General features: G+C 57.6%; 7 protein-coding genes across 7 annotated transcripts; 5 read left to right on the forward strand and 2 right to left on the reverse strand.

The window, feature by feature from the left end:
- Positions 1 to 249: 249 nt before the first annotated feature.
- LTHEOB_12104 (Beta-mannosyltransferase) lies at positions 250 to 1687 on the reverse strand (the record flags this gene model as incomplete). Its single annotated transcript, XM_035508935.1, has 3 exons — positions 250 to 1173; positions 1227 to 1423; positions 1480 to 1687. The coding sequence occupies 3 exons, from the start codon at positions 1685 to 1687 to the stop codon at positions 250 to 252; spliced, it is 1329 nt and encodes a 442-aa protein (XP_035365365.1).
- A 414-nt stretch (positions 1688 to 2101) lies between these two features.
- LTHEOB_12105 (HMW kininogen) lies at positions 2102 to 5079 on the forward strand (the record flags this gene model as incomplete). The annotated part of the gene is made up of 4 exons (XM_035508936.1): positions 2102 to 2481; positions 2538 to 3842; positions 3909 to 4127; positions 4176 to 5079. 4 exons carry the CDS (start codon positions 2102 to 2104, stop codon positions 5077 to 5079), a joined length of 2808 nt encoding a protein of 935 aa, XP_035365366.1.
- Positions 5080 to 7054: 1975 nt separating this feature from the next.
- Positions 7055 to 8374, forward strand: LTHEOB_12106 (Transmembrane protein; the record flags this gene model as incomplete). The annotated part of the gene is made up of 5 exons (XM_035508937.1): positions 7055 to 7112; positions 7165 to 7271; positions 7327 to 7499; positions 7562 to 7955; positions 8006 to 8374. The coding sequence occupies 5 exons, from the start codon at positions 7055 to 7057 to the stop codon at positions 8372 to 8374; spliced, it is 1101 nt and encodes a 366-aa protein (XP_035365367.1).
- Positions 8375 to 8742: 368 nt separating this feature from the next.
- On the forward strand, positions 8743 to 10295 carry LTHEOB_12107 (Formamidase; the record flags this gene model as incomplete). The annotated part of the gene is made up of 6 exons (XM_035508938.1): positions 8743 to 8814; positions 8861 to 8879; positions 8931 to 9219; positions 9273 to 9667; positions 9724 to 10067; positions 10170 to 10295. 6 exons carry the CDS (start codon positions 8743 to 8745, stop codon positions 10293 to 10295), a joined length of 1245 nt encoding a protein of 414 aa, XP_035365368.1.
- A 1683-nt stretch (positions 10296 to 11978) lies between these two features.
- LTHEOB_12108 (Acylphosphatase family protein) lies at positions 11979 to 12408 on the reverse strand (the record flags this gene model as incomplete). Its single annotated transcript, XM_035508939.1, has 4 exons — positions 11979 to 12122; positions 12178 to 12260; positions 12316 to 12346; positions 12397 to 12408. The coding sequence occupies 4 exons, from the start codon at positions 12406 to 12408 to the stop codon at positions 11979 to 11981; spliced, it is 270 nt and encodes an 89-aa protein (XP_035365369.1).
- Positions 12409 to 13262: 854 nt separating this feature from the next.
- Positions 13263 to 14885, forward strand: LTHEOB_12109 (uncharacterized protein; the record flags this gene model as incomplete). The annotated part of the gene is made up of 1 exon (XM_035508940.1): positions 13263 to 14885. One exon carries the CDS (start codon positions 13263 to 13265, stop codon positions 14883 to 14885), a length of 1623 nt encoding a protein of 540 aa, XP_035365370.1.
- Positions 14886 to 15820: 935 nt separating this feature from the next.
- On the forward strand, positions 15821 to 18916 carry LTHEOB_12110 (Karyogamy protein KAR9; the record flags this gene model as incomplete). The annotated part of the gene is made up of 1 exon (XM_035508942.1): positions 15821 to 18916. One exon carries the CDS (start codon positions 15821 to 15823, stop codon positions 18914 to 18916), a length of 3096 nt encoding a protein of 1031 aa, XP_035365371.1.
- Positions 18917 to 20127: the final 1211 nt, after the last annotated feature.

Here is a 20127-nt window from a genome sequence, read left to right on the forward strand (position 1 = left end):
CTGCCGAGATGACCTGCATGGACCTGCATGCCCTGGCTCCAATAAAGACTAGTGAAACATGAAATGGCCACTTCCCGCACCAAACGAGCCGTTGCTGCGGACGGGAACAGGCGGGCGCCACATCAAAGAACATTCGTTGGAGCCAGGGCCATGGTCGTGCTGGCTCGGAAGTTTCTCATTGTAGTGCAGACCGAGCGAGAGAAAAAGGGAGGCCTGGGTTTTGTTGGTCTTCTCTACGGCGATACCCGATTACAAAAAGATCTTCCCGGCCTTTGCGTCCCACTCGTCGTCCCATCTCTTGTCGCATTCCTTCAATGCGCCTTCTTTCAGTCTTGCAAGCCCCTCATCATTAGTGAACAACTCTAGCAGCAGCTCTCTCAATTCAGCGGAACTGCCGAAGCCTTTTCCGTTCACACCTTCCTTCACAAGCTCCGACCAAGCTTCGAACTGGCTCCATCCCACCACTGGCAGACCGGCGCCGAACATGTCGACGACCTTCATCGGCAAGTCGACTCCAGAAGAAGACATATGCAAAGACACGCCCAGGTCTGCAAAGCTGAGCATTGCGGCGTAATCCTCCATGCTGAGCCAGGCGGTGCGTATGCGGACGCGCTCGAGCTTCCTCTCGGATTCCATGGCGGCGATCCGGGACAGGTAGTAATCCTTTTGCGGGCCCTTTCCGGTGATCACCGCAAGGATCGTTGGTAGGTTCCGTGCAGTCGCGACGACCGAGTAGCCTGCTAGAGCGTCCAGCAGGATGGAAAAGTCTTCGTCTGCGGTCCATGAAGTGGAACTAACGAGGAGTCTTGTTGGCCCGTCGTGCTCTGGCCAGCCTAGACGCTTCGAGAGCTCTCGGAAGCCTTCCTTGCGAGCTCCGTCTGAGCGGCAGGGCTGGAAGTGCGCCGGGGGTCGATCGTACAGAGGCACTACGTACTGTCTGCCGTGTTTCTCGCGAAGGACGCGGGCCATTGCCTCAGTAACTGTAAAGTTGACTGGAGCACTGCGGGAGACGGCATACTCGTACGTCTCGGAAATCCGAACCAGAGGATGCTTGGAGCCAAGCTTCAGGGCCAGGATCGAGTGCCCAAAGTTGTGCCAGTCTATGCACAGGGTTGTGTTGCGCAAGAGACAGACAACATGGGCGACGAGCAGCGTCGGTATGGACGGAGGGTTCTAGAAATGCTTGGTCAGTGACGTTACTGAGAAAGACTCGGCAGTTGGCATACCTGTACCAAAGTGAACTTTGCGGGGACTGTGCGGTATGCCAGCGCAGAAAAGAGGCCCCATGTCTGCCAGAGGACCTTAAGAGGGGCCATTCCCAGGAACAGCAACTTGTTGTCCGTCTGATAGCGTTTCGGCCATGGCGGGATTGCAACCACCTTGACCTTGGGGCTGGATTCCAGGAAAGCGTGCAGTTCGGATTCTCGAGCCCGTCGTCAGCACGGGCGCCACGGCAAGAGGACAGGACGAGGGGCAAACCTTTGTATCCTACTATGTCAACGTTGTGTCCGTGTTTGGCAAGGCTGATGGCATGGTACTGCATGCGCGGGCTCCGGCCAATGTCACCCAGCACGACGACCTGCACGGTGGCATCGGACGAGACCGGGGCATAGCGCGAGGGCGCGAGCAGCACGCCGCAGACGCCCAACAAGGCAAGGGCGCCAAGAATGAGCCAGATCAAAATCATCGCCAGGCCGGAGCGGGTGTGGTAACGTGGTCGAACGAGAGGAGCAGCACGTGATGAATGGGTATCTTATCTGGGCGATCAACTGCCGGATCGAGGCGGACAAAGAGGCGCCGATAGGCGCGAGCGCAAGCGGCGGAAGGCAGCGTTGATGTGTGTTTCGCGCGCCTGGGCCCGCGCGCCACGGACTAGCGCAGGGTTTAGCCAGGGCCGCGGGCGCGTCGAGAGCTCGGGACGCCCCTGAGGCGCAGCGTGCGAATGGAGCGCTGCATCCCCCGGGACGCCTTTCCGTCTCTTTCACGAACTGCGCAGCATTCGGTCCTTGCCCTGGGACTGTCGCGTCGGTGCAGCTTCTCCGCAGAGGCAGCTGCGACCTCGCATTCCGATAACGACCACCGCCCCAACATCAACGCCTGAATGGCATCCACCAGCGCCACCTACGCGCTCCCTCTCGACTCCTCCCTGCACATCCACCCTCAGCATGGACGTGCCCACCACCACCACCACTATAGCAATTCCCTGCTGCCCGACCGGTCGCCCAGCTGGTCCTCGAACCACAACGGCGCTGCTTTGAAGAAGGCGCACTCGCACGGCAGCCTCCAAGCTCCTGCGCCCGCTCCCTTCGCGCCGCCCGCCCAATCCTCCAACACCAGCACCGACGCCGCCCTCATGAAAGGTCGCCCGAGTCTGCGCCCGCGCGGCGAGTCCGACCTTGGCCGCCCCGCCTCGGCCGGCTCTGTGGAAACCTCGTCGGGCTATGGCTTTCCGCCCGTGGGCAAGCACGCCGAAGACGCTGCGTACGTGACCATCCCGCGCCTCAATTGCGCCTTTGGGCTCGCTAACGGATCTCTAGGCCCGCTAACAAGGCCATTGCCATCCTCACGGGTGCGCTGGTTCCTCTGCCCTACATTCTGGCATCATTGGCCTTCGCCGCGCGCCCGGAATCCCCCTCCCCAGACGCACCGTCCGATTCCGCTCTCGACCGGTTACGCGCTGCAGTGTCGGACGAGGAGCCCGCCGCACACCTTGCCCAGCCACAGGATCGCTCACCACTTCTCGAAACGTGCATCCTCGCCTCCGGGACGCTCCTGCTCACCGCGCTCTTGGCCAAAGCCAGGCCGCATGCTCCAAGTCTCGACCGGAGAAGAGCAAAGTATGCGGAGAAGGGAGAGTCGGCGCGCGCTGTGGGACAGATTAAGAAATTGGTCACCACCGTTCTCAGCGTCGGATTGCCATTTTATGCCGCCGCACAGCTCGGTGGTGCTCGGGCAGGCGTGGCCATCTTGACCGCCATCGCTTATGGTCTGTGTGGCACGAATGCTGCGCCTCGGCCTCTCTTGGCCGTTCGGCGCATGATCCAGGATAAGCAGCTGCTTTGCGCCTATCTCGGTCTGGGCCTCGTCTACGACATCATGGGGTTCTCAACTTCGAGGAGCGCATGGCAGCTTGTGACGGGCTACCTGGCACTTGCGACGACGATCTTGGTACTTCCACCGCCGATGCCGATCTCCGTCCACACGATTCCACCGCCTCCGCAGGCCAACGGCATCAATGGCGGGCTTTCGCCGCTGATCGAAAGTCCGGAAAAGGTTCCAATGGCACTGAGCTCCACTTCGATCACGACTTCCCCACTCGTCCTGTCTCAGGATGACATAACGACGACTTTCGTTTCAGGTGCACTTCTCAGCGTTTTCACCATACTCTTTCTTTCGACTTTCCAAACGGCGCCATTCTTTGCTACTTCAACGGCGTTCGTCTCCGTACTTTCTGCGGCTTCTGCCGCGAGCTTCTACGTCTTTGCGCAGCCTGCAGCTTTGCGGTCCTCTGACAAATCGGCCCTCATTGCCGGTTGCGCTTCTGCAGCCGTGACCGCGCTCACCCTTTCTTCTGGTTCCTGGATGGCCTCCTTCACCGACATACTTTTCCCCGGTCTTGCATATTTTACAGTCTCCAAAGGAGCCGCATTATCTCCCGCATCTCACCACCATGACCATGTCCACGACCACAAAGGTCATCACCACCACCATGCACACGGACCGCATGCCCATGACAAGCATTCGAAACTCACGGGACTTTTGCTGAAGAACGTCGAAGCCGGCGGCCTTGTGCACAGCATCCTTGTGGAGAAGGATTCCCGCCGCATTGCCTATTTTGGATGGTGAGTTGTGAACATTCGTTGGGCCGATGCTTTGACCAAGTTAGCCGTACACTCACACTATCACAGCCTGAATCTCGCCTTCATGGCAGTCCAATTTTTCTACGGCTTCGTGACCGGATCGCTAGGGCTGCTCACCGACAGCATCCACATGTTCTTCGATTGCGCCGGACTCGCCGTGGGTCTCATCGCAGCTGTAATGAGCAAATGGCCGCCGAACGCACGATTCCCGTACGGCTATGGCAAGGTCGATACCTTGTCAGGCTTTGCCAACGGCATATTTTTAATGTGAGAAACCCCTCCCTCTGTAGCATCACCTGCTGACTCTCGCACTAGTCTCGTGAGTTTCGAAATCATTCTGGATGCGTTCGAACGCATTTGGGAGGGCCACGAGCTTCGCCGCCTGGACGAACTTCTCGTCGTCAGTGTGCTTGGTTTGGTAGTCAACATTGTCGGCCTCACCGCGATGGGACACGCTCATGCGCATGGCCACGGCGGTCATGACCACCACCATCACGGCGACGAGAACATGCAAGGTATTTTCCTGCACATTCTGGCAGACGCCCTCGGGTCTGTCGCCGTGATAGTTTCCACACTCCTTACCAAATGGAACGGCTGGAGCGGCTGGGACCCTCTCGCGTCGTCCATTATCGCGCTGCTGATCTTCTTCTCTGCGCTACCGCTCACTCTTGGGGCTGGCATGCGGTTATTGCTCTGTAACAACCAGCAGGTCGAAGATGCGCTAAAGGATGTCCTTCGAGACCTCAACTCCATCCGCGGTGTTGTTAGCTACAGTGCCCCCCGCTTCTGGATCGAGGACATCGGTGCTGCGCACGAGAGGGGACACGGACATTCGCACGCTCACGGAGGGGGACACGACTGTGGGCACGGTCATGACCACGACCACGACCATAGCCACGGCCACAATCACGAGCATAGCCACAACCACGACCATCACCATGATCACAACCACTCTCATTCGCACGACCACGGCGATTCGCATTCGCACAGCCACGGCCATGAACACAGTCACAGCCATGCTGATGGTCACGACCACGACCACGACCATACGGAGCAGAACATTTTGGGCGTTATTCACGTCGTTGCCTCGAAGACGGCAGATCTCGAAGACGTTCGTCAGAGGACAACTGCATTCCTCATCGAGAAGAAGCTGGATGTATTCGTCCACGTCGAAAGAGAGGGTGATAGATGCTGGTGCGGCGGCGGACAAAACTTTTAGACCTTCCTGCTGTGCATGCGTGCAACGGCGGGTAGAATTCAAATGTATCATAATTGCTGCTTCAAACAGAGTTTGTTGCCTTTTCGTGCTCAAGAGTTTTCTGCACAAATGATGTAGTTTTAGACGTCATGCGCATTCAGATCATGTTTATAATGAATATCTGTATCAATGCAACCATTGATGAATATGAAGTGAGATACTCCGCCCTGACAGGTAACTGGTACCCTTCGGTTTCATCTCACCTTGCGGATTCTAGCACTCTTTACTGATTGCGACGTGCTTCTCGCTGATACATATCTTATCGTCATCAACTATTCGGTCTCTTCTGTTTCTGTTGTGCAGATTCACCAGAAGATGTGGACAACGCCCTCAGAGGCGATGTTTTCTCCGATTGGTAGCAACAGAGTCTATTTTCGAAATCAATCATCTATCTATATGTTGAAAAGTAAGTGGATTGGCCCTCAGATGGGTAGAGACTACGCTACAAGATACGTTCAAGACTGTGCGGTTAAGCCTCATAGCCAGTTCGCATCAGGACTACAATAAGTTTAAACCTGAACAGTGTCTCGTAGTTGATTATATCGTCAATGCCGGAACAAAATTAATACTCAATTAGGTACATTATCTTACAGTGTAGTAGTTGGTACCGTTGTTTCTTTCATCTCCTCCCCAACGCAGATCCACTCCTACCTCTACTCCCACCTCCACTCAGTCTAATTCTTTCCGAATTTAGGAATGTGGCAAATTACATCCATCGCTAATAGCCAACCAGTCATGGTGTTGAATTTCTTAACCAATGGATAAACTTCGATAAGAGTTTATAGAGGTGGGAGCGGATCTGCGTTGGGGAGGAGATACCCTTATTACGTCTTTCGCTTCCTTTAATTATTAAGCTTAAGTTTATATTCTACCCGATAAATCTTTATACAACTCGCATTAGAGAAAACCATTATACACCAGACGCCTAGACTAAATACAATCTCTATACCAGACGAATTAAGATACTTACGTTTACTTAGTTGCTGCAGACGTAAAGTAATTAGACCTTATTACTGTTAAAATCTCCTCTATTAAGGATAACACATATAAGAATGAGTTCAACGTCCCTTCTTAGACTTTAATATCATCACTTCTAAAAGTATGCTTTCGTAAAGTGGTTCTGTTTAATCAGGGCGGGCGTTGTTTAGTCAATTTACATTTGGGTTTTACTACCTTTTTTTTTTTTGAAGCAACATCGTGAGAGTTTATACACCTTTGCTTAATTCGCAGTTTATGTAGCATTTTCTTGGTCTTAGATTCGAAGCATCCCTTCGATACACATCGTGATCAAAGTTTTGATTGTCTTTCGATATCCACCCTTGCTATGTGCCACTGCGAGCGCATGCCGCGGTCTCCGGGCCCAACGGAATCTCGCGGCTTCTGTGCGCTCCTGAATCGTGCATAGTTTTCACGCACGAATGTACATGTGAGTCGCTCAAGGCCCTTATGCTACAGCTTCGTTCAACTTTCCCGAGCAGTATCCGAAGATTGAACCCGCGGACACCGTAGAATGCAGAGCATTCCCCGATTTGGAGTGTGGCTGAACAGCGGGTAGTCCCGTATAACTACCATCTGCCTGCAATCCAGCACAGCCACAGCTCTCTCTCTCTCTCTTTTTTTTATCTTCCCTCAGCAGACTTACTGACCACTACCAGTCCGTAAGAGCATCCAAATACAGCCGAAAACAACTGAATTGAGCTACTGATGGGCAGCTCCAGATGGTAGTGCGAGGCCAGAGACCAGCGGTGCAAACGCTGATATGTGCATAGATGAAGTGAAAATATATTGCAGAATGTGCGCTTGCCCCGCAGGATACGAGCGTACGTCATACATAAGCGACGGGCCGCGCCAGCTGAATCGCGGAAGCTTCCATCAAAGTTGAGCACCGTGATCACCTTTCCCCTCTACAACCCCCGCCGCCACGAAGGCCTCAGCCATGCCAAACTTTGAGCCCAATGCCATCATTCGGGGTGCCCAGTTGACTCTGGTCGGCGGTGTGTCCTTCCGCGTCGCTGCTTCAGCTCGTCCGACGGCTAACACGCACAGCCAACCGCGCCCTCCAGAACCCGGCGCTGTTCACCTCAGACCACTATCGCCAGGCGGCTCTCGCGGTGCTCGCGGGAATCCTGATCCGCCTTCTCATTGCCATTCCCGTACGCCCTTCTAGCTCGCGTACCGCAGCACCCGGCTAACGGCTGTTGCCTGCAGACCCTAGGCGTTAGACTGATAGTGGGGTTCATCTCGCTGTTTGTGGAAACCGAGGGATCTACGTGGGATACAGATGTCGTTGAGGGCCTGGAGTTCATCGAGCACTCTGTGCTGCAGGTGCCTTTCTTCTTCATGTCGCTGATGCGCTACGTCACGCCAACCTTGGACGACATGTAATCTCTCTCCACCGGCCCAGAGTAGCAAGACCCAGCCAGGCTGACCGAGACTCTTCTAGGTTCATGAACTCGCTCCAGTGGGTTGACCAGACGTACATCCAGAAGCACAAGACCGACGACCCGCGCAATCTCCGAGCAATGTACTACCCCACCATGCGCATGTACCCCAAGCGCGGCGATACCAGCGAGAAGAAGAAACCGATGGATGCCATTGTAGCGTTCCTCATGAGATATGGCAGGAGGGCCGGCATCTCACTGGCGGTCTATTTTGCCTCGGGCCTGCCGTACGTTGGCCAGTTCGTCCTGCCCGCTGCCAGTTTTTACACGTTCAAAAAGGGCGTCGGGCTTGAACCTGCCCTGGTTATATTCGGAACCTCGATCTTCTTGCCGAGGCGATACTTGGTTCACTTCCTGCAGTCGTATTTCTCGTCGAGGAGCCTGATGAGAGAGCTGGTATGACACCCGATAACCACGCCATGGCGGCGGCGCTGACTGATGACCAGCTCGAACCGTACTTCGCCCGCATCAAGTACAACAAGGAGCAGAAGAAGGCGTGGTTCAAGGAGCGTGAGGGGGTGCTTTTCGGATTCGGCGTTGGCTTCTTCGTCTTCCTCAAGATCCCGCTCCTCGGCGTGCTGATCTACGGCATCGCAGAAGCGTCGACGGCGTATCTGATCACCAAGATCACCGACCCGCCGCCAGCGCCCGCCGAGGCCGAGGCCACGGACTTCGTCGCGAGCCAGATCAAGTGGAAGAACAAGTACGAGTTTCTGGCACTGCCATTGGCCAATCTCGACGCGCAAAACGTGCAGACGGAAGCTCCAAAGCAGGAGACCATCAACCCGGAGACGCCCAGCAAGAGGTTTTCGTAAAGTGGGGGGTCGGCTTCAGGCAGCGGAAGGCCGACGGTAAGCGGAGAGGCATCTGTCAAGGGCGTTACAAAAGCACGAGCGGGGCATGCTGTCGGCGCTAGGTGGAGCTTGGGGCACGATGACGCGCGCAGGCAGAGCTACCCCACCCAGAGCTCCCTTGACTAACGCTTTATCTCCGCCTTATCGCTGCCAATCGCCTGGTTTGCGGACGACCTCCGTTTGTCCATGGGCCCTTGAGCTATCGGATAGGCCGCTCATCTGTCTGCCTCCAACCCCGCAGATATAACATAGCTCAATGCTTATCCTTTCGCTCCTCCACCCTTCTTCTCCGCAGTGATTTCTGTCTTCGTCGAGCTTCTGCATCCACAATGGCCAAACACGTTCGTTACGCGGCCAAGGTTGACCTGAACAAAGATGCTGCTGATCAGCCACAGCTTCACGTACGGCTGTCGTCCGATCCGCATTGCTGCTGCTGACCCGAGACAGAACCGCTGGCACCCCGACAGTTCGTGACCCGACAGCCCGCCTGCCCTTGCCTGTACTTACCCATGCGCAGTCCCGTTCGCCGGCACAATCAAGAATGGCGAGGTGGTGAAGATCGAGTGTGTGGATTGGACCGGCGGCCAGATCAAGAACAACGACAGCGCAGACGACGTGAAGAACGTCGACTTGACCAAGATTCACTACTTGACCGGCCCCTTCGAAATTGAAACCGCCGAGCCCGGCGACGTGCTTCTCGTGGAAATTCAAGACGTCCAGCCGCTCGAGGAGCAACCGTGGGGCTTTACCGGCGTCTTCGACAGGAACAACGGCGGTGGTTTCTTGGACGACATCTACCCCAAGGCGTAAGGATTAAGTACCCTCGCTTTCTCGCTGAGGCTGACGAGTGACAAAACAGCGCCAAGGCCATCTGGGACTTTGAAGGAATCTTCTGCTCCTCGCGCCACATCCCCGGCGTCCGCTTCGCAGGCCTCATCCACCCGGGCATACTGGGCTGCGCGCCGTCGGCCGAGATCCTGGCCGAATGGAACAGGCGCGAGGGCGAGCTCATCCAGGCCATGGACGGCTGCGGCCGCATCGTCGCTCAGCCCCCGCAGCCCCAGAACGTGCACGCCGGCGCCGCCGACGCCGCGCTGAAGGAGAAGGTCGGCAAGGAGGGCGCCCGCACCATCCCTGGCCGTCCGGAGCATGGCGGCAACTGTGACATCAAGAACCTGTCCCGGGGGAGCAAGGTGTACCTGCCCGTGCATGTCAAGGGCGCCAAGTTCAGCGTGGGCGATTTACACTTTTCCCGTGAGTCTGCCAACCAATCTCCGAGCGATAGCCGTCTGGTATTGACTGAAAAACAGAGGGCGACGGCGAAATCTCCTTCTGTGGCGCCATTGAGATGCCGGGCGTCATCACGCTCAAGCTCACCGTCATGAAGGGCGGCATGGCGCAGCTGGGCATGAAGTCGCCCATCTACCTGCCGGGACCCGTTGAACCCCAGTTCGGACCAGGACGTTACATATACTTCGAAGGTTTCAGTGTCGACCAGCATGGCAAGCAGCACTACATGGATGCCACTGTGGCGTACCGTCAGACGACCCTCCGGTGCATCGAGTATCTGCGTCGGTACGGGTACAGTGATTATCAGATCTACTTGCTGCTGAGCTGCGCGCCGGTGCAGGGACATGTGGCGGGGATTGTGGATGTAAGTTGTTTTCCCCTTTCTGTCTCCAGATATCGTTCCCCGTCTCTTCTCTACGGGACCGAAATGATTTTGCGCAGCTAATGGTTGCTGATGTGGCTGTAGATTCCAAACGCCTGCACGACTTTGGGCTTACCGATTGATGTGTTCGACTTTGACATTTCGCCCGACAAGCCTGCAGAGAAGAGGGACCTGGGCTCGTGCGCTTTTGCCAGCGACCACACTAATTGAATCGTGTAACGGCTGAAAGATTTGTTCTTTTTTGGCGCCTTCTGACGTACTATCAAGTTGTGTTTCCTGTGTAGCTAGGCGTAGGCGGTCTATTGGGTTAATTCGGACGCCTTTGGAGAAACTAATTCTATTCCAAGAAGTTTCGCTGAGACTTATGACATTCTGAGTGAAGTGCATGTGGCTGAGCAGTCAGCTCTGTGGACGTCACATCGTATAGACTGCAATACCCCCTATGGGTTGGTGATTTGCGATGAGAAGATATTGAAGTACGAAAAGTACGACGCCACACTGATATGATGGCCTTAGTATTCTGGCAGAAACTATCAACTCGTTGATTACCATGTGAAACGCGCAGCACGCGTGTCATTCAATTGATAAGCTGCGTACTATCATAGCAACGGCAACGCTATGCTCCAGAACTAGTGGAAGTCAACCATTCACGTTGTTATGCTACGTTCTCGATGCAGCTATCCCAATGGCTGGCCTCCCAAATTTTGAATTCTTCCTGCTAAGACGAATGGTATTGGCATGCATCTACCAGATGCGCTGCAAGTGGGACGAGATAAGGTCTGATTTGGCTATCCCACTAATGCAACTTATAAATTGAAACAGAGCCTCTTGAATCGTCACGGGGTGGCAGCACCCGAGAATGCCGAAGATGCCGAAAACTGAAGACCGGCGAGATCAGGCAGCACCGGGAAGATGGTCATGATTCCTATCATTCATTATCTGGCTTTATAGGTACATGGATAAGCGGGTTGGTGTGGGATGTGCATAACGAGCGTGGTTTATCTTGGGTTTGGAAGTGCGGGGTGAGTGAGCAGACAGTAGAAAAAATGACAGCAACAAATATAGGGTCACGAGAAAAGAATCAACCAGGCCCACCACATTTACACATAATGGCAAGTTTGAATTGTACCAATGCGACGGACGATGCACATCGTCACTTGGCAATATTGAACCCACGACAATCGCTTTTTCGGGAATGCAACCCATGGCTGGTAAAACCATGTTGCTGGATCACCTCACTTATTGTCAATACTACTTGAGTCTCTTTCACACAAGGCCACGTCGTCTTCCGTGCGTCAATTATGGAATGGAAAAGCCTAATCTCAACTCCTTACACACGAGTTCACTAAAGACCGTGCTAGGAATAAAAGACCTTCATCCGTTGTGTCTCGTAGCATAGCAAACGCTAAACATCAAAGCTCTCCAACCAAGGAAATGGAAACGCGTGCGATGTAAAAGTAGTAGAGAAAGATGTTGTTGCGGAAATAAGGACTCGTACTTATGATTTAAGCTAATCGATCTAAACGAGGTCGGAGGGAAATGAGAAAACTTTAAAGATAGCGTTCACCGCCATACGAGGAAGGCTTCGAGAATCGTTGCAGAGTGTGCGTGCATCATGAGAATTACCTCAAGCATCAGGTACTACCAGTACTGTCATGGGTATAGTCGTCGAGCGGCTTTAACACAGTTTTGTGCGACCGTCGTTCAATACTGTGACCGTATACCCTATTGAAATTGCTGACGTTGGCAAACAGGACGTTCGGAACTTTGGTGCATTGTATTTCTTCGCATTTCCATCACCGAACGCCAAAGTCATCATCTCCTAATTCTATCGTACACAATTTACTTCCAGTCAGCGAAAAGGGGCCCGAATGTTTGTTTTCCAATCCGCTCTTACTGCTTGAAACCGCTCTCGCCCTGCTTGGGGTCGATCTCTGACTGCTCGACGCCAGTGACCCTGGCGGCCGACGGACCCTTGTTGAGCCACTGGGTGAACTGCTGGATTTGGTTGTCGTCGCCCTGGGCCTCACCAGTCACCTGCGGGATCAACATTAGCGAGCAACTGCAAGCGAGACGGTAGGGGTGCGCGCACCGTTCCGTCCGAGGCATTCTTCACGAAGCCGGTGACGCCGATCTTGTTGGCTTCTTCGACGGTGTAAGCTCTGAAACAGACGCCTATAGCGTGGTCAGTCGCCGGATGAGGCGAGGGTCCGTGTGCAGTGAGGCTGACCTTGGACTTGGCCGTCGACCTTGTACTGAATCTATTGGATGCGTTAGTTGCGTGATCACCGCGTGGATGGGAACGCCGTACTCGCTTGGACATGTTGGCGGCTGAAGTCGAAAACAATCTCCACATAAGTCAGTGGATGGAGGTGAGTCTTGGATGAACCGCCAGCTTGGGATGCCTCAGTCTGCCGTCACACATGACGTCGTTCTTGGCGCACGGCATACGCGCGGTTGAGCGCGCGCCTTCCTGTGCAGGGCGTTGGGCGAGGGGCAACACCACGCAAAGATGCACCATCCCTCGAGCCCCGAGTCACATGCCACGCGGCGCAGCAGCGCTTCCATCGTCGGGCCGCGCGGTCACCATGTTCACGAGGCTCGCGAGCCCGACTCTCGCAGACGGGCAGAGGAAGCGCCAGCGGCGAGCGGCGCGCTGGGCCGTGAGTTGCGCTCGAATCCAGCAAGGGTCCGCCCTCTCCGCTCCCGCCCGGCCGCAGTCGGCACCGGTTCAGGGATGCAGCTTGCGGACTGCTGCGTGGCTCCACGACCGTCTCTTCTTCTCGAGCCGTGTCGGTTCTCGAAATAACCCTAGCTTCGCCTGACAAGAGGGCAGCCGAGGACGACTGGGGCCGCGGAGGGGTCTGTCGCCGCTCTGCCCAGCAATTTGTTTACGACGCGGCGGCACTTGACGACACGTTCGTGAGGCAACGACTAATTTCCGTCCGCCGGGATCAGCGCACCCGCCGTGACCGTTGGCTTCCAGAAACATTCTTGTGCGTCCTCCATCATCACGACGGTCCTCCCTCTTGCAGTACCTGTCCTCTCATGCGTCTGCGATAAGAGCGCTCACGACCATCCCCCGTACAGGAGCCCCCGCCCAATCCACAGCAGACCGCCGCACCCCACCTTCCTCGTGCGTCCGTCCCACCACGTCGCCAAACCATCTCGACGAACATGGCGGAAGAAGCTACGCAGCCCGCGCGCGCCGCCTCTCCGCAGGATTGGGCCTCGCCCACCCTGCCCGCCGGCCAGGTTCCGGGGCTCGATAACTCGTCGACCTCCTCATCCTCGGTCTCCGGCATGTCGGCGGGGTCGCGGCGCTCGTGGGGCGGCTTGCCCAACGGCCGGAGAGGATACATGCGCCCCGAAGGCACTTCGTTTGCGGACTCGGCGAAGAACAGAGAGAGCGTCATGAGCTTGGGCACCATTGCCCACCTGCAGTACTACTTTGCGAGGACTGGCCTGCTGGATGACAAGGGCGGCCGCGTTGCCAAAGAGACCAAACGCAAGAAGAGCTCCAACGCGATTGAAGGACTCCACACCACCGCCGACCGCGCCTACGAATCCTTCCTGTCCTCGCAGGACGACAACAAGCGCTCGTCGTGCGCCATCTCTGACGATGGCTATCTGAGTGAATCTGCCACGGACGTGCCCTTTGTGGAAAGTCCCGTGGGCGAAGACTTCGAAACTCACTACGAATATGAACCGGCGCCCATGCTGCCTCCGACGGTTAGCACGTATAAAAACAAAGTCTTGTACACCCCGCCGCCGCCAGACATTATCGTTTTGCGGAGAGAGCTCAGAGAAGCCCTCGAAGATGCCAAGAGGGTGCTTGCCGGCACCGAGCGCCCCGACACGATTGCGAGGTACAAGCGCAAGGCGGCCGAGACGGAGAAGATTGCGGCCGAGGCTGCGGAGAAGAGGAAGCAGGACGACGCTTCCGGCAACATCTCGCCGGAAGCAGAGCAGGAGCCGCTGCCGGTCCCGCAGGGCTGGACGGAGATTCAAGGTCTCCACGTCCTCGACAGCGTCACCCTTGCGATCCGGGCCGCGAAGAACTACTACACCGCGCACGAGCAACCCGAACGCCTGTACTCGATCAAGCCTGAGAAGACCATCAGGAAGGAGTTGTACCAAACGCTGGAGGTGCTGAAGCGGATGGCGGGACGCGACTTTGAGGGGGGCATCCGGGACGACGAGCGGCAGAGCATCAACGGGTGGATTAACGACATCGGGCAGCTTTTGGACTCTGAGCAAGCAAAGGAAGAACAGGAGCAGCTGGACCGCGAGAAGTGGAGCTGGATCTCGGGTGACTGGACGGGCAAGGAGCGTGAAAGAGAGTGGCTCTTCCTCAAGTCGTTCGATCCCCATCCCGAGGACGAAATACCGTCGTGGACGGCCCCGGAGGACGCGAGCGAGTTGCCCACGCCCTTCCTCAAAGCGATGCACGACGGCCTTAAGCTCGTCCGCCTGCACAACTCGCTCGTGCGGAAGTCGAAACGGCAGTTCGAAGAGATCAAGTCGTACCACAGGGACACGTCGCTGCCATACCGGTGCGCGGAGAACCTGCGCTATTGGGTCAAGGCGGCGGAGCTACGGTGGGAGGTCAAGCTCAAGTTGGACGTGATGGAGGTGGTGCACGGGGAGAGCAGCGAGGCGTGGAAGAGCTTCGACAGGGCTCTCATGAAATGGTGCAAGGGGGTACGGGAGGAGATTACTACGGAGTGGAAGCAGGCGCGGTTGAAGACGATGACGATTCCGCCCATGCTGAAGATTGACACGGAAACAATGGCGTAGGCTCGAGGCGTTTGTTTTTGTTTTTGGATGATGGACAAGCATTTAATGGTTCTGTTGGTGTGTGCTTCGCCGAGGTCAAGACAGCTCGTTTCAAGAGATACCCGAATTTGTAAAGAAACTGTCTTTTAATAACATCACGGGCTCGGGAACTGGGCGAGAGGCAAGGGCGGGCAGTGCCAGTGGGTGGGGGGGATTAATTCGCGGCGCGCGCGGCCCCTGGCGCGGCCGCAGCCTGAGGGCAGCGCAGCGGCCAATTGCAATCTCGCCGTCCGGAGCGGGCGCGCAGGACAATCACTTAATCAAACGATGGGCTGTCCTCCAGGCCACACTTCTCTAACTCGCCGTAGAACGCGTGCTGTCCTACCAACCATCTACCCGCCTTCACGACAGTCCGCCGCCGCGCCGCCGTTCATCCCGACCCAAGGCCCCCGTTCCGATTCGCGCTACGCAGCCACAGCCGCGCCGGCCCCCGGCCAGAACCCTGACTGAGCGCGGATCCCAGTCCCAGTCCCAGGTCGACGGCCTCGTGTCCATTCGCCGTCAGCCATCAACCGCACCGGAGCGCGTCTCCTCTGTTGCCGGGCGGGCATGCGCGCTCGACCGCTGTAGCGCGCGTGCAGTCTCGAGGAACAGTGGGTAAGTCCGTCACATGCGCCGATTGACTCATCCCGCGCCCCCGTGGGCGGGGAGGCAAAGACAGCCAGCCAGCCGCCCTTCACCCCCGGCCGACGGACGCGCTAACCGGCGACGTTGCAGGCGAGCTGCAGCCCGGCATCGACAACTCACCTGTACTGCATCTACAGCCCAACCTTTTCCGAGCCTTGCCTGGCTGCCAAAAACAATCGAAATAACAACACAGCACCCGCGCGCGCCCCCAGCGCTGACCGTGCACAGCAGCTTCGCCTCACCTCACGCCCTCCTGCCCGCCGCCTCCCATGTCCCCTCCCTCCTCGCCCGATACCAGACCACTGCCACCCGTTCCGGCGCTCTCACCACCTGAGCTCAGCACAGAATCGTCCGACACTGCCGCTGCTGCTGCTGCTGCTGCCAGGCGCGCCCTGCGAAAACCCGCCCCGGGTCTTTTGGCGCGCATGAAATTGCTGGACCTGCACCACAAGAGCAGACAGGCCGGCGACAAGAGTGACGTCGAGATCGGCCGCATACCGGAGGACCAGCTGCGCCAGCTCGACCTCCTGCACCAGCGTGACCGCAACATCCGGGTCGAGCGCCGTGGCCAGGCTTGGAGTGGGCCGCGTGCGCCGCGGCTCACCGCGCAAACGACGGGCGGCAGCGAGAGGGACTACCTCGACGGCCCCCCGGCGCCTCAGGAGAGCGATCACTCGAGCATAATCAGCGCCAGCGACCGCGTGCTCCACTCAGACTACGACGACAGCGAATTCGATGCACCAGAGGACGATACGCTGAAATACGGCTTGCCTGTGCTCGAGCAGCCGCGGGATAGCTTAGAATCCATGTCGAATGATGCACCGGAGGGCGGCCCTTCGCCAGAAGACTCGGCGCCTCCGACGCCGCCACCAAAGGACCCGCCCGTAGACAATACGCCGGACCTGCCACCCGAGCCCGTCCAGGAGCCGGAATCGCTGGACGAGATACAGGAAGAGCAGGAGGAGCAGAACGAACAGGAAGAAGCTTCATATTTCAACCCAGGGGGATTGTCGCGGGCCGCCTCCATATACACGCTTTCTCGCGTGTCCTTCACCAACCAGATACAGCAGCTCACATCCATAAAACTCCCCGATGCCTCGTCCCTGCAGGCGAGTATCTCGGCAATACCAACCTCCAAGGCCGCCTCGAGCGCCCTGAACGATGCGGCCGGGCAGATTCGCGTGTGGATGTCCAAGGCGTCGGACGTGCTGAACGGCTTGGACGCGGAGGACGACGTCGACTGGGCATCCGCGGCCGGGAGAGAGGGGTTGGACGAGGTCGATTCGGCGATCAACACGTTCGAAACGTTGATCAGGGTATTCGTCAGCGCCATCGAAGAGCTCCAGACCCGCCCGGACATCGGAAGCCTATCCATGGCGGACCTCACGCGGTTAGTGGACCAGATGGAAAACATCCTGAACGATTGGGCCGGCATCAAGAACAAGCTGCGGGCGGTCAAGGAGCAGGTTGAGATAGCGATGGAGTGGGAGGAGCTGTGGAACACTGTTCTGGGCGACATTAGCCTCGAGGTGGAGGCTCTCGGGAGGCTGGTGTTCGAGATGGAAGAACGCCGCCACCGTAGCGTCATGGCCGAGAGCATCACCGAGAACGGCAACGGGCTCGATATCGAATCCTTGGAGACGATCGTCGAGGAAACGCCGCCCAACAACAAGAGGATATCCCACAACCGTTTCAGCCTCCCACAACCCTTCAACCCGAATACGTCACCACTCGCATCCAACGAGGCAGCCCAGGAAGAGTCGAATCTTTTGGCTCTCTTCGCCCGCATGCAACCGCTCCGCGCGTCCCTGGACTTTTTGCCGATGAGGCTCGCTCAGTTTCAGATGCGCGCCCAACCCGTATTCCCGACTGCGTGCTCGGAGTTGGATCACCGGCGCACTTCTCTGGAAGACAAGTGGCAGAGGCTGGAACGTGACGCAGAGTCTTTGAGGCGAGAGCTCGGGGAGGATAAGTGGGTGCTGGTGTTCAGGAATGCCGGCCGGCAAGCGGCGAAAATGTGCGAATCCGTGAAGAGGAGCTTGATAAAACTGCGCGAGGCCTTGGACGAAGGCCAACACATCACCAACTTGCCGGCGACGGCCAAGAAGATTGAAAGCTTCGAGGCCAAGAGGATGCACTACGGCCCGGCCATCGAGCGGGTTCTCATGATCATCGACAAGGGAGTAAAGGACCGGTTGACGGTGAACGGTGAGATTCTGAGGCTGCAGTCCGACATGAGGCGCGAGTGGGCCGGTCTGGAAGATGAGATGAGGGAAATGAAGGATCGCGTCGAGGGGATCGACATGAGAGACAGCGAACAGCTGCGGGACTCTATCTCGACAATCTTGTCGACCGAGCGCTCCTTCGCGAGCAGCATTGACACGCCCGGGAGCTCGCCGGCTTCGTCCGTGGTGGTGCTAAACCGTAAGGACAACGACAGGTACAAGTCCCGCCAGAGCAGCTTCAACAGCAACAAGTCGGGCCCGTCGGTCAAGGCCAGCAAACGCTATTCCGCCATCCCTGCCCCGTCTTCAGCCCCTCGCAAACCGCCGCTCTCGTTCTCCCGCTCCGAAGAGAAGACGCCCACGAGCAACCGTTACTCGATGGCCACTCCGACTCCCCCCGTCCCTCGCCGCGCCGCACCCACTCCCCCTCCGTCCAACAAGCCCCGCTGGAACGGCTCTACGAACGCGGAGGGCATCAGCGGGCACAACTTCAAGCCTCTTTCAGCCACAACCCCCTCCCCTTACGCCAAGGACGCTTCGCCGAAGCCCCGCCGCCTCCACCGTGTCTCTTCGTACTCGAACCTGCCGCGGCCCAGCCCTCCGCGCCAGGCTGCGCCCACGCCTCCTCCGGGGGCTCATCATGTCCAGCGTCCCGCATCTACCACCCCTGCGCCTAACAAGAGGTCGTCTATAATCGCGCCGCGCACACCTTCTCGCAACGCTCTTTCACGGCTGGATACGCGTGCCGTGTCGTCGTCCGCCGTGACGGCAAGCACGGCGGCAAGCCGGCGTCGCAGCGCGTTTCTCGAGCCGACGACGCCGGGCGCGGACGATGCTCTCACCGATGCCGGCTACTCGGACGCCAGCAGCCCCGTGTCGATGCGCAAGAGCCCGCGGGCGGCCAGCGCAATGGCTCTCCGGCGCACCAGCATGCTCCCGCAGCCGTCGACGCCCCGATCCAACAAGGAGCGCCCGAGCCTCGACGTCCCCCGTCCCAGTCTGGATGGCGGGCGCAGCTCCAGGGCGGACAGCCGGGCGGGCAGCAGAGCGGGCGGACGACTCAGCAGCTTTGGTATCAGAGGAGCGTCTCGGCAGGGCAACTGGGCGGACGATAACAAGCCCAGGTGGAGGTTCGGTTGATGGCCAGGTAGGTTTTGCGCCGCCGTCGATTCGGCAGGATGTTTTCTCTTCTGCGTTACACACTTGATCAACGAGATTATATAGTATAATTGCCGGCGTGCAGTTGTGGTGCGTGCCCGGTGCACGCGACAGCTGCTGCGTGGCAAAAGGGGGTTTGGATGGCTCAAAGACGTTCTTCTCGGCGAGATCAACGGATCGAAGAAGGACGGGCGACTTTGAGGATCCACACTGGCCTTCCATTTGACTCTTCGATTGAAGAAGGAAATTCGACTTTATTTTGGTACAAAGCTTGGTGTAATATGGACGAAAGGTGTTGGCGGGCATGCAGGCGCTCTTTGATTTAGCTATATTTGCAGGCATATTGTATACCCCTGGGGATTCAATTCGAAACTGGGTTGCTTTTGACGGCGTGTAGAAGCGGAGTGTGAAGTGTGTAGGAATATGATGATTGATACGGCTGCTGGGCGTGTGATGGTGAAGAGGTTCTGCGAGGCGTCCAGGCCGCCCTCACGCGCGAGCGCCATTGCCCGTTCGAGCACATGGTCGCGATAGCGCTGCGCACGCAAATGGCAACTGGCGCCAAATATAGCATGTGTGTCTCTGCCAAGCCGGTGGCCGATAAGCTTCAACGGCGCTTCACGATCGAGGCGCAAGGACGTCCCTCGCAACACTGCATCGGCGCACGACGTCACGGAACTCGTCGATCCGACGCGAGGAACGCGCTTCCGAGGCGCGGAACCGCGAGCTTGCGCGCCGGCGTGCTGGGACAGCTGAAGGAGCGCCACAGGTAAACAAGGCCGGGCGGTGGGCAGGGACGGGGGCTGCAGCAGATGCGGGACGGCGCCACAGCAGTTGCATGCTGCCAGGCGACGCGTCTCGCTTGGCTTCTTCTCGCCGCCTGTTGGCGGCTTTCCGGGGTTGGCCAGTGGGGAGTCGATCACTTGCCCGGGTGGGTCAACGCATGACGTTCAACGCTGCCAACACCGCTGCTCGTAGGCGGAACGCAATCGAGATGAAGCAGGTAAGCTTAAGCCGCTCTTGTATGTCGTCGCCCGCCCCCGAGCCTTGCTGGCCGGCGCTGCCCGCTCTGTTCTTCCTGCTCTGTTCTCCGCGCTCTCCACCTGCCAGCGCTGCTCACACACCGCTCACGCTATCTATCTATCTGTGCCGTTGCTGCTCCTCGTGGTCTCGTATCCGTGTCCACGTTGCAC

This window comes from Lasiodiplodia theobromae (assembly GCF_012971845.1).
Source record: "Lasiodiplodia theobromae strain AM2As chromosome Unknown scaffold_57, whole genome shotgun sequence".
NCBI classification, from domain to species: domain Eukaryota; kingdom Fungi; phylum Ascomycota; class Dothideomycetes; order Botryosphaeriales; family Botryosphaeriaceae; genus Lasiodiplodia; species Lasiodiplodia theobromae.